At 39.4% G+C, this 11,814-nt stretch overlaps 1 non-coding gene and 1 gene segment (V, D, J or C); one reads left to right on the top strand and one right to left on the bottom strand.

Moving 5' to 3' along the window:
• Positions 1-3,049: 3,049 nt before the first annotated feature.
• On the top strand, positions 3,050-3,184 carry LOC126016641 (small nucleolar RNA SNORA51). Its single transcript, XR_007498428.1, has one exon. It is a non-coding gene; the product is annotated as a small nucleolar RNA SNORA51 (small nucleolar RNA).
• Positions 3,185-3,560: 376 nt separating this feature from the next.
• LOC126015876 (Ig heavy chain V region 1B43-like) lies at positions 3,561-4,024 on the bottom strand. The segment is given in 2 exon segments: positions 3,561-3,895; positions 3,979-4,024. Coding segments are annotated over 2 exon segments (381 nt in total).
• Positions 4,025-11,814: the final 7,790 nt, after the last annotated feature.

The raw sequence follows: 11,814 nt of genomic DNA on the forward strand, positions 1-11,814 counted from the left end.
GTTGGTCCCAGATTGTTTTTCTGGTCACTGAGAAAACTGTCATCTTTGTAGGTGGGCCGAGACTCTGGATTTAAGCTGTAAAGTCTGAAGTTTGTTTTTTTTTTTTTTTTTTTTTTTTTTTTGCTCTTTGGGTCACATGCAGTGACATTCAGGGGGTTATTCCTGGCTATGTCCTCAGAAATCGCTCTGGGTTTGGGGGACCATATGGGATGCTGGAAATCAAACTGCAGTTCATCCTAGGTTAGCACATGTAAGGCAAATGCCCTATTGCTTGTGACCCTGCTCTGGCCCTCAGACTAAGTATCTTGACATATGCTTCATTTTGGGATGCCCCTGCTCATGCTCCATATTTCTGTGATCCCAACACTGGGTAGGGACATCTAGGTTTAGACATACAACCCATGAGCAGTGAAGCCCACCCAGGCAGTCTCTGACCCTGCTCCTCTCCTCTCTGGTCCCTGGTGTGCAGAGCCTGAGCTAAGGAGTCCAGGGCTGGTGTTTTATTGTTTCAAGATATTTATTTAGGCACTATGATTACAAGTATGTTTGTAGTTGGGATTTAGTTATTAAAAACAAATAAACAAAACAACTTCCCCTTCAGCAGTGCAACATTACCACCACCACTGCTCTCCATCTCCCTCCCTCCCACTTTCCTGTATTTATGAAAGGCATTCTATTTTCTCACTTTCATTGTCAGTGGTTGTCATTGTGGTTATTTCTCTAACTGGACTCACATTCTTTCTGGTAAGCTTCATATCATAGACTGAACCTTCCATCCCCCATCTCTATTGTCTCCTTGTGTTATTATAATAATGTCTTTAAAAAATTTTTTTTATTTTTTTATTATGAGAACAAAGATGCAAAGAAAGAAGACAAGGTAAAGTTACAGTGGGAAGACAATCACCCATAAACAGAATTCTCAGAAGAAATCCCCTTGCTAACACCTAAATTTTGAACTTTCAGCCAAAGAACATTAAGAAAAATAAAACAGAACCCATGTACAATTACTTTGTCCCTCAAGTCCCCAGCTTGTAGTACATTATAACATTTCATAGCAGTACACAAAGCAGTCTAAAGCCACAAAATTTATGGAACTCCTTTAACATTGAAGGTATAGTATTTTTTTTTACAATACCATGCACATGCATATTAGATTAAGTAAACCTCAAAAGTTTAAGTGGTTTTCTTAAGGTTTAGAGTCAAAGGAGCATAGCATAAAATGGTGTTCCAGTGGCAATTGTTGTTTGCATAGGCTCAGCAAAATATGGGGAACACGGAAAGGAAAAGCCTTGACCTAAATACAAGGAGACCCTACCCCTGAAGTTTTCTGGTGTAAGACCAAGTCTAGGTTCCAGGCATACTAGGTTGTCCAACCCAAGTCATTGTCTTCCAATACTTTTTTATTTTTCACACAGTCTCTGTTTTTGGTGTCAGGTTTCTGTAGTTAATGACCCTGGAATCTGCATATTCTACATTGAATTCAGGATGATGTGGAGTGTCCTCTACTTTCACCTAATAATTAGAAGGCAATGCAGAGAGCCCTGTCCTGAAAGCAGGTACTTGTTGTTAAGTCTTCTGGATGTTAAGGGAAGTCTCTTTTAAGTAGGTTGATGTGAGAGCAGTGGTAGTGTCTTCCCTGGTAGAGGATTGCTCCCAGGTGATGTTATAGACAACTTGGTTGTTTCATAGAAGGCTTCCCTGTTTCAGGGGGTGAATAAAGAATGCCCATTCTTCTGAGGCCTGAGCCAGGTCATAATGTCAATGATCAGGGTGTAAGGTCCCATTGCATTACAAGATTAGTGAGTTCCTATCTCTATTAGATAAGAACTTGTTTGTATGTATAATATTTTTGTATTTTAATGTGCCTATGCAAAAGAAGAACAATCCCACGTGGTGTTATTGTTGCCTATGGGGGCTTCTAGAACAAGTTCAACAATCCCCGTGTCTTGGTTACAACATAAACATTAAACTGAGGGACTCTTACCAGAATTCCTTATTGAAGAGCTCACAAAGAGAACAGACAAAAGAGGGGAAATGACACTGTATAAGAGAATATTTAGTAAGAGTTATCGCTGTTAAGGAAATACATATAAAATATTCAAAAGACATATACGTGTCCCTTTTATGTCTTTTGAAATAGTTGGGGGGTGTTAAATCCAGTGCACCACTTTGGTCTGTCATTTGGCCTGTGCAATACTGAAGTTAAAAAAGGTAAATATGGGGTAATGATGGATGGGGGTGAGGGAGTGAAGGAGTAAAAATGATCTGCATATGCAAAACATACCTTAATTATAGGGAATACTATTAATGTATACTGTACATTAATACAGTATATCATGCCCCTGCACAATTTTGAAAATGGAGACCAGTGAGAAGTTGCCAGTGACTGCTTTAGCGCAACCCAGCAACTCCCAGCACACCCAAGCTTTGGACCCACCATTCTGGCTGCCTGGATAGAGAGAGGGGAAAAGAAGGAGTGTTAGAGAAGTGTATGAGAGGATGGGCAGAAGTGAGAATGAACAGTGAGATTCAACAGAGAGATTCAGCATCAGATTATGCATCAGCAATTGAGCATCATTAAAGAAGCAGCAGCAGTAGCTTGAGCAAAGGGAGTTAGTGAGCTAGGATGCCTAGAAAAGGCAGCTGAAAAGAAGAAAGAAGCCAAGAGAGCCAGAGGAGTAGAGAAGTAGTGCTAGGAAAAGGCATAGAAGCCATTTGAAGAAATGGATATGTTAGGTTAGGACCGTGAACTAAAGCTGGCTAACTCCTGGAACTTCATCTGACTGCTCTGTGAATCTGTCTGCCCTCATCCTGCAACCTTCAGACCTGCAAGGTCCTAGAGGCTGCAGGAGTCTAGTCGAGCCCAGAAAGGCCTCCTCACTATCCCCATGCCAACTCTAGGACTCTTAAATTAATATAGTAAAACACCCCACAGAGGCCTGTACTCTAGACAGGGTGGGGAGGAAGGACACTTGGGATATTGGTCATGGGAATGTTGCCCTGGTGAAGTATTTTATATATATTAAAAAAATCAAAAAAGAAAAAATAGGGCCTCCCAATTCTTACCACAGGTTGTGTTCTTTACACTATCGATCTAGAAAGAGGAGGTACAGTAAATGCAATCCATATACACCTCAACCCAGGCCCTTTATGCCTGGTCTGTATTGTGAATTGGGGGACAAAAAATATAGTAAAAGACCAGTGGTCCTTACAAAATGGCATCTCTCTTTGTTTAGAACCTGAAAGAGCCTGCCATGTGGCCTTTTCAAAATGGCATCTTCCTCGTTCAAAAACCAGTTTTAAACAATATCTGAGATTTGCAGGGTTCTGACAGAATTTAATAAGTAAAAAAATCTAACCCCATCAAAATGTGGGGACAATAATAAAAGCACTTAGAAAGCCTTAATAGAGGAAAACCAAGTTGTCCAGAGTAAAGCAATCATAGGTCAGTCAGCTGCTGTCCTTTCAGGTGCTGCCTCTACTTAATAGGCTGTGAATGCCCCCTGGTGCCCGCCATCTCTTAGGGCCATACTCCTATCTTCCTCAGGTTTGTGTCTGGGCTAGCCCTGACTTCCTCTCACTGTGTCTCTTGCACAATAATACACAGCTGTGTCCTCAGCGGTCACAGAGTTCAGCTGCAGGGAGAATTGGTTCTGGTTTGTGTCTCTGGAGATGGAGATGCGGCTCTTCACAGATGGGCTGTAGTAAGTGTTTCCACTATAACATATGCGCCCCAACCACTGTAGACCCTTCCCTATAGGCTGGCGGATCCAGTGCCAGCAGTAACCACTGGTTGTGATGGAAAATCCAGAGACAGAGCAGGTGAGGGAGAGTGTCTTGGAGGGGATCACCAGTCCTGGGCCTGATTCCTGCAGCTGCACCTGGGACAGGACACCTGAAGACACAGAGAATAAGTCACTGTCAAGTCCCTGCAGTCTCTCCTTTTCTAGAGTCCTGGGTGGTCTCAGGGACACTCACCTGGGGCAGCTGTCCCAAGGCAGAGGAGAAGACCCCACAGTCTCATCTTCTTCTGGCTCAAAGCTCTGCCTTCCCCAGAGACTCAGCCCTGTGTGAGGAGACACCTGGGAGCTCCCCCAGCCCAGAGTGGATTTGAGCCTAGAGCCTGAAGAGGAATTTGCATAAGGTGAACTGCTCTTAATAATGGGGAACAAAGTCTGACCATGATTCCCTTTCTCCTACTGGGGCACAGAACTCAAACTCCCTGTCTACTGGTGTTTAGCAGTAGGTTAATGTGGCCCTTTGAAACAGGCTATAAAATGGCCCTGACTTTCTCATTGTAATAATGTCAGAGGAAATGAAGATATCGTGTTGTTTTCAATATGGTGGTATTTCAATAATTTCATATAGGTAGTTCATTTTCCCATGTAAGGACCTTTAAGAAACTCCAGTATCTACCTTTTAAAAAAATTTATTTTATTGAAACTATTGTGATTTACAAAGTCCTTCATAGTTGAATTTCAGATATACAGAGAGTCAATTGCCATTCTCCCCTCTAGTATTGACCTCCCTCCACCAATGAACTCAGAGTGCATCCTGTACCACCTCTTTGTCTCCCTGGCCTGCCAGTATAACAGGCCCATTTAACTTTAGATTGGTAAAGTTTAGACCTCTTGATTCTATTGTTGTTGAGTTTGGCTTGGTGATTTCATTCTGCCCTCATTTTTTCTTCACCAATACATCTGAGACCACTTGGCCCCTGGCCTCCAGCCTTTCTTTTTTCCATTCTTCTTATTTTTATAGAAAAATGCAAAAGTATGTGGTAAAATAAAATAATTTGTGTCCCAAGGTTCTTTGAAAAGGATGGGAGCCCCTATTTAAAAGATAAAAAAAACTTCAAAAAAGGAAAAAGTATGGTGTGTGTTGCAGTTTTTTTTTTCTGCATAGACACAGTAAGAGATGGGATAAATAGAAAGGGAAAACCTTTGGCCTAAAAGCAGGGAGCCCCTATCTATGAAGCATTATGCCTCAAGTCCAACTGCAGGCTTTGGACATACAAAGTTGTCTATCCCAAAGTCTTTCTGAAGTCTCAGTAAAAGTTCTTCTCAAATCCAGTTGTTGCAGTTAGTTTTCTGTAGTTAGAGAACCTGTTTTTTGTACAGATCTTATGTTGAAGTCAAGGTTTCATGCAGCACATTCTGGTCAGAATCTACCTTTTTTTATCCTAAATATGGTTTTATTTAATCAGTGCCTGATATCTGTATTTATTAAATTAAAAAAAAACATTAGGAAATTAATGTCCTCCCAGAACCTCTTCTTTCTATGACATATTTATGCTATAAGTTCTTCTAGTTATCAATACATGGTTCATGAAGGGCCGGCAAGGTGGCGCTAGAGGTAAGGTGTCTGCCTTGCAAGTGCTACCCAAGGAAGGAACAAGGTTTGATACCCCGCGGTCCCATATGATCCCCCCAAACCAGGGGTAATTTCTGAGCACTTAGCCATGAGTAACCCCTGAGCATCAAACGGGTGTGGCCCAAAAACCAAAAGAAAAAAAAAAAGAATCCCTGACTCAAAGAACTGATGACTTAATATGTAGCCTGTTGTGGTTTTGCTCAGTGCAGAAACATATTGAAGATTATATTTAAATATTCCTAATACATATATTGATATAGTCATTCTGACATTAGTTTTAGTTAATTTTTATTCATGAAACAACATATGTAATTTTCACTATGTAAACTGGAAATTAGTGGTTGACTGCTCAGGTTTGTTCATTCTTTTTCATCATACAGTATTTTTTTTTTTTTGTGATGTGTGCAGGTTTCTCTTTGAAGATGCCTTTCGTCTCAATGTCCTGGAGTGTTTTACCTACGTGTTGTTCTATATATCTTATGATTTTGGGTCTGATACCAATCTTTCATCCATTTGGATTTAACCTTCGTACATGATGTTAGGTGGGGGTCTATGTTCAATTTTTTTCAAGTGGCTAGCCAGTTGTGCCAACACCACTTGTTGAAGAGGCTTTTTTTTGCTTCATTTAGGATTTCTTGCTCCTTTATCAAAAAGTAGGTGATCGTTTGTCTGGGGAACATTCTCTGAGTATTCAAGCCTATTCCACTGATCTGAGGAATTTTTATTCGAATACCATGCTGTTTTGATAACTTTATTCCAATACCATGCTGTTTTGATAACTATTGTTTTGTAGTACAGTTTAAAGTTGGGGAAAGTAATTCCTCCCATATTCTTTTCCCCAATAATTGCTTTAGCTATTCCAGGGTGTTTATTGTTCCAAATGAATTTCAAAAGTACCTGATCCACTTCTTTTAAGAATGTCATGGGTATCTTTAGAGGAATCGCATTAAATCTGTACAATGCTTTGGGGAGTATTGGCATTTTGATGATGTTAATCCTGCCAATCCATGAGCAGGGTATGTGCTTTCATTTCCGTTTCCGCGTGTCCTCTCTTATTTCTTGGAGCAGAGTTTTATAGTTATCTTTGTATAGGTCCTTCACATTTTTAGTCAAGTTGATTCCAAGATATTTGAGTTTCTGTGGCACTCCTGTGAATGGGGTTGTTTTCTTAATGTCTATTTCTTCCTTATTACTATTGGTGTATAGAAAGGCCATTGATTTTTGTGTGTTAATTTTGTAGCCTGCCACCTTCCTATATGAGTCTATTGTTTCTAGAAGCTTTTTGGTAGAGACTTTAGGGTTTTCTAGGTAGAGTATCATGTCATCTGCAAACACTGAGAGCTTGACTTCTTCCTTTCCTATCTGGATTCCCTTGATATATTTTTCTTGCCTAATCGCTATAGCAAGTACTTCCAGTGCTCTGTTGAGTAGGAGTGGCGAGAGAGGACAGCCTTGTCTTGTGCCAGAATTTAGATGAAAGGCTTTCAGTTTTTCCCCATTGAGGACAATATTTGCCTCTTGCTTGTGGTAGATGGCCTTAACTATATTGAGAAAGGTTCCTTTTATTCTCATCTTGCTGAGAGTTTTGATCAAGAATGGGTGTTGGACCTTATCAAATGCTTTCTCTGCATCTATTGATATGATCATGTAGTTTTTATTTTTCTTGTTGTTGATGTTGGGTATTATATTGATAGAATTACGGATGTTAAACCAGCCTTGCATTCCTGGGATGAAACATACTTGTTCGTAGTGCATGATCTTTTTAATGAGGCATTGAATCCTATTTGCCAGGATTTAGTTGAGGATCTTTGCATCTGTATTCATCAGCGATATTGGTCTGTAATTTTCTTTTTTGGTAGCATCTCTGTCTGGTTTAGGTATCAAGGTGATTTTGGCTTCATAAGAGCTATTTGGAAGTGTTCCTGTTTTTTCAATTTCATGAAAGAGTCTTGCCAGGATTGGTAGAAGTTCCTCTTGAAAGGTTTGAAAGAATTCATTAGTAAATCCATCTGGGCCTGGACTTTTGTTTTTGGGCATACATTTGATTACTGTCTTAATTTCCTCAATTGTGATGGGTGTGTTTAGATATGCTACATCCTCTTCATTCAACCGTGGAAGATTATGAGTCTCAAAAATGTATCCATTTCTTCCTGGTTTTCATTTTTAGTGGAATAGAGTTTTCAGTGTAGTTTCTGATTACCCTTTGGATCTCTACCATATCAGTAGTTATCTCTCCTTTTTCATTCCTAATATGAGTTATCAAGTTTCTCTCTTTCTTTATTAGTTTTGCCAGTGATCTATCAATATTGTTTATTTTTTCAAAGAACAAACTTCTGCTTTCGTTGATTTTTTGGATTGATTTTCGGGCTTCCATTTCATTGATTTCTGCTCACAGCTTTGTTTTTTCCTTCTGTCTCCCTATTTTTGGGTCCTTTTGTTGAGTACTTTCTAATTTTCTGAGCTGCGTCATTAAGCTAGTCAGGTATGCGCTTTCTTCTTTCCTGATATGTGCTTGCAAAGCTATAAATTTTCCTCTCAGTACCGCTTTTGCTGCGTCCCATAGGTTCTGATAGTTTATGTCTCCATTGTCATTTGTTTCTAGGAAGGTTTTGATTTCCTCTTTGATTTTATCTCGGACCCACTGGTTATTCATTATTAGGCTGTTTAACTTCCAGGTATTAAAGTTTTTCTTCTGTGTCCCTTTGTAGTTCACATATAATTTCAGGGCTTTGTGGTCAGCGAATGCAGCCTGCAGAATTTCTATCCTCTTGATATTATGGAGGTATGTTTTATGTGCTAGCATGTAGTCTATCCTGGAGAATGTCCCATGTACATTAGAGAAAAATGTGTATCTGGTCTTCTGGGGGTGGAGCGTCCTGTATATATCTACTAGGCCTCTTTCTTCCATTTCTCTGTTCAGGTCTAGTATATTCTTGTTGGGTTTCAGTCTGGTTGGCCTGTCAAGTGTTGACAATGCCGGTTGAGGTCTCCCACATTATTGTGTTGTTATTGGTATTATTTTTCAGATTTGTCAACAATTTTTTAAATATTTTTCTGGCCCCTCATTCGGTGCATATATGTTTAGGAGAGTGATTTCTTCCTGCTGTATGTATCCCTTGATTAATACAAAATTTCATCTTTGTCCCTTACAACTTCCCTAAGTATAAAGTTTGCATCATCTGATATTAGTATGGCCACTCCAGCTTTTTTATGTGTGTTGTTTGCTTAGATGATTTTTCTCTAGACTTTTACTTTGGGTCTATGTTTGTTCTGACTATTCAGGTGCGTTTCTTTTAGGCACCATAAGTTTGGATTGAGTTTTTTGATCCATTTAGCCACTCTGTGTCTCTTAACTGGTGCATTTAGTCCATTGACATTGAGAGAAAGAATTGTCCTGGGAGTTAGTGCCATCTTTATATCAAAGTTTGGTGTGTCTGTTGGTCAGTCTTGTCTTAAAGTAGGCCATTCAGTGTTTCTTTTAAGAATGGTTTTGTGTCTGTAAAGTTTCTGAGCTGTTGTTTGTCTGTTAAACCATGTATTGTTCCTTCAAACCTGAAAGTGAGTTTTGCTGGGTGCAGTATTCTATCGAAGCATTTATTTCATTGAGTTTTGTCACTATGTTCCACCACTGCCTTCTGGCCTTGAGTGTTTCTGGTGACAGGTCTGCTGTAAATCTCAAGAATGTTCCCTTGAATGTAATTTCTCTTTTTGATCTTGCTGCTTTCAAAATTCTGTCTCTATCTGTGGGATTCGTCATTGTGACTAGGATGTGTCTTGGGGTGTTTTTTCTGGGGTCTCTTTTAGTGTGTACTCTTCGGGAATGAAGGATTTGATCACATGTATTCATTAACTCTGGTAGTTTCTCTTTAATGAAGTTATTGACCATTGATTCTTCCTTTAGATTTTCTTTCTGGGTCTCTGGGACTCTAATGATCCTTAAGTTATTTTTGTTGAGCTTATCATACTTCTATATTTATTTGTTCCCATTCATTGAGTAATTTTTTTCATTGTTTGATTGTTTGCTTTAAAGCTTTTTTTACAATTACTTCTGCTGTGTGGATTTGTTATTCATCTTATCTTCCAGTGTACTAATTCTATTCTCAGCTGCTGTTAACCCGTGGTAAATCTCAACCATGTTTTTCTTCAATGCATCTACTGAGTTTTTAAGACCTGTTATTTGACCTGAAATTTCAGCTTGAAGTTTTCTGATTTCTATCTTCATATTCTTTTGATTATTTTTAGTGTTCTCTTCTATACTTTCTTTGAGTTCTTTGAACATCTTTCATATTGCGACTCTAAACTCTTTATCTGAGAGACTGAGTAGTTGATTGGTCATGTTCAAGTCATCAGAGTCGCCATCATCATTTTCTATGTTTTGCGCTGGCCTGTGTTGTTTCCTCATTGTCACACTTCTATTGTGGGTTTTTCTACATGTTGTGGTAGTATTCATTGCTAAATGATGTGCACAGCCAGGAAGTGAAGCGGAGCAGCCGTGCTCCTTTGGCTCCTCGCTTTCTGGCTTGTAAACTCACCTCCATTGAAGGCTCCAGGGAAGGCGAGCTATCTGCAGATGAGTCACACACAGGATGAAATCAGGCCGAAAGTGGTGCACAGCACAGTAGGCAGGCAGATATGGGTTTTGGCATCTGAGTTCTAGCAGAATTCTGGGCTTTTAAAGTCAGCTATTTCTTAATCACTCACTTGCTTGCTGGGTAGCTTCAGAATGCATTTTTTTGGGAGGTTTGCTTCCCAGGGCTCTGAGGAGAGCTTCAAGGATTCAGAAAAGACAGAGAAGCATAGGACCAGGTTCTCTTTAGGTCCTCGGTTTCCTCCGAAGAAGCACAGCAGGGCGGAGACTCTGCAGGTGAAGCATTCTGCACTTCACCCAGCAGTCCCCACAGTCAGCCATTTCTTACTCACTCGCTTGCTGGGTAGCTTCAGAATGTAGTTTTTTGGGGGTTCGCTTCCCAGGGCTTTGAGGAGAGCTTGAAGGATTCAGGAAAGACAGAGGGGCACAGGACAGGGTTCTCTTTAGGTCCTCAGTTTCTTCAGAAGAAGCACAGCAGGGCGGAGACTCCGCAAGTGAAGCAATCAGCACTTCACCTGGCAGTCCCCCACAGTCAGCCATTTCTTACTCACTCGTATGTTGTATTTGTGTATGCATCACTGGTATAAAATCCACTTGGTCATAGTATATAATCTTCTTGATGTATAGTTGGATTTGATTTGCTAAGATATTGTTAAGGATTTTTGCATCTATGTTTATTAGTGAGATTGGTCTGCAGTTTTTTTCTTTGGAGGTGTCTTAGCTGTCTTTTTGGATGAGTGTGATATTCACCTCATAAAAGGAGTTAGGAAGGATTCCTGTCTTTTCAGTATTTTGGAAGAGCCGGAGGATCAGTGGTTGTAATTCTCGAAATGTTTGATAGAATTTACCCGTGAAACCATCTGGACCTGGACTTTTGTTCTTGGGGAGTTTCTTAATTACTGTTTCAATTTCCTCAGATGTGATTGGACTGTTTAGGCATTCTACATCCTCCTTATCCAGTCTCGGAAGATGATATTTTTCCTGAAATCTGTCAGTCTCTTCAGAGTTCTCTCACCTGAGTACATTTGTTCATATTATGCCCTCATGATGTCTTGGATTCCTTTGGGTTCTGTTGAAATCTCTCCCCTTTCATTTGTGATCCTATTTATTTGGGTGTTTTCCCTTTTTATTTTACTGAATCTTGCCAGAAGTTTATCTATCTTGTTTATTTTTTTATATTTTGCTCTCATTGATATTTTGTATTGTTTTCTTTGTTTCTATGTTATTTCTGGCCTTTTTTTTAAATTATTATTTCTTTTCTTTTGGCTGTGTTTGGGTTTCTTTGTTGTTGTTTTCCCAGCTCCTTAAGATGTACTTTTAAACTGTTGATTTTGTCATTTTCCTCTTTCCTGACATAGGCCTGTATTGTCATGAGTTTTCACTAATTACTGCTTTTGCTGTGTCCCACAAATTTTGACAATTTGTCTCTTCATTATCATTTGTCTCAAGGAATATTTTAATTTCTTCCTTGATTTCCTCTTTGATCCAGCTGTTGTTAAGTAGCATGTGTTTAATCTGCAGATTAAAATCTATGAATTTTCTCCACAATTTCTTTTTACAATCAATCTTGATCTCTATTGCATAATCATCTGATGGGTTGTGTCTAATAATCCTTATGTTTGTGACTTTGTGCAAGTTAGACTTGTATCCTAAACCATGGTCTAGTCTAGAGAAGGTTCCATGTGCACTTAAGAAGAATGTATATTCTGCTTTCTTGGGGTGGAGAGCCCTGTTTAGGTCCGTTAGTCCTATTTCCTCTAATTTCTTATTTAGGGCTCTTATGTCTTTACTAGTTTTTTTGCCTGGTAGATCTGCCTAGTGGTGTATTGAAATCTCTTACTACTATCACTTTT

The sequence above is a fragment of the Suncus etruscus genome, chromosome 8, assembly GCF_024139225.1.
Source record: "Suncus etruscus isolate mSunEtr1 chromosome 8, mSunEtr1.pri.cur, whole genome shotgun sequence".
In the NCBI taxonomy this organism is placed as follows: domain Eukaryota; kingdom Metazoa; phylum Chordata; class Mammalia; order Eulipotyphla; family Soricidae; genus Suncus; species Suncus etruscus.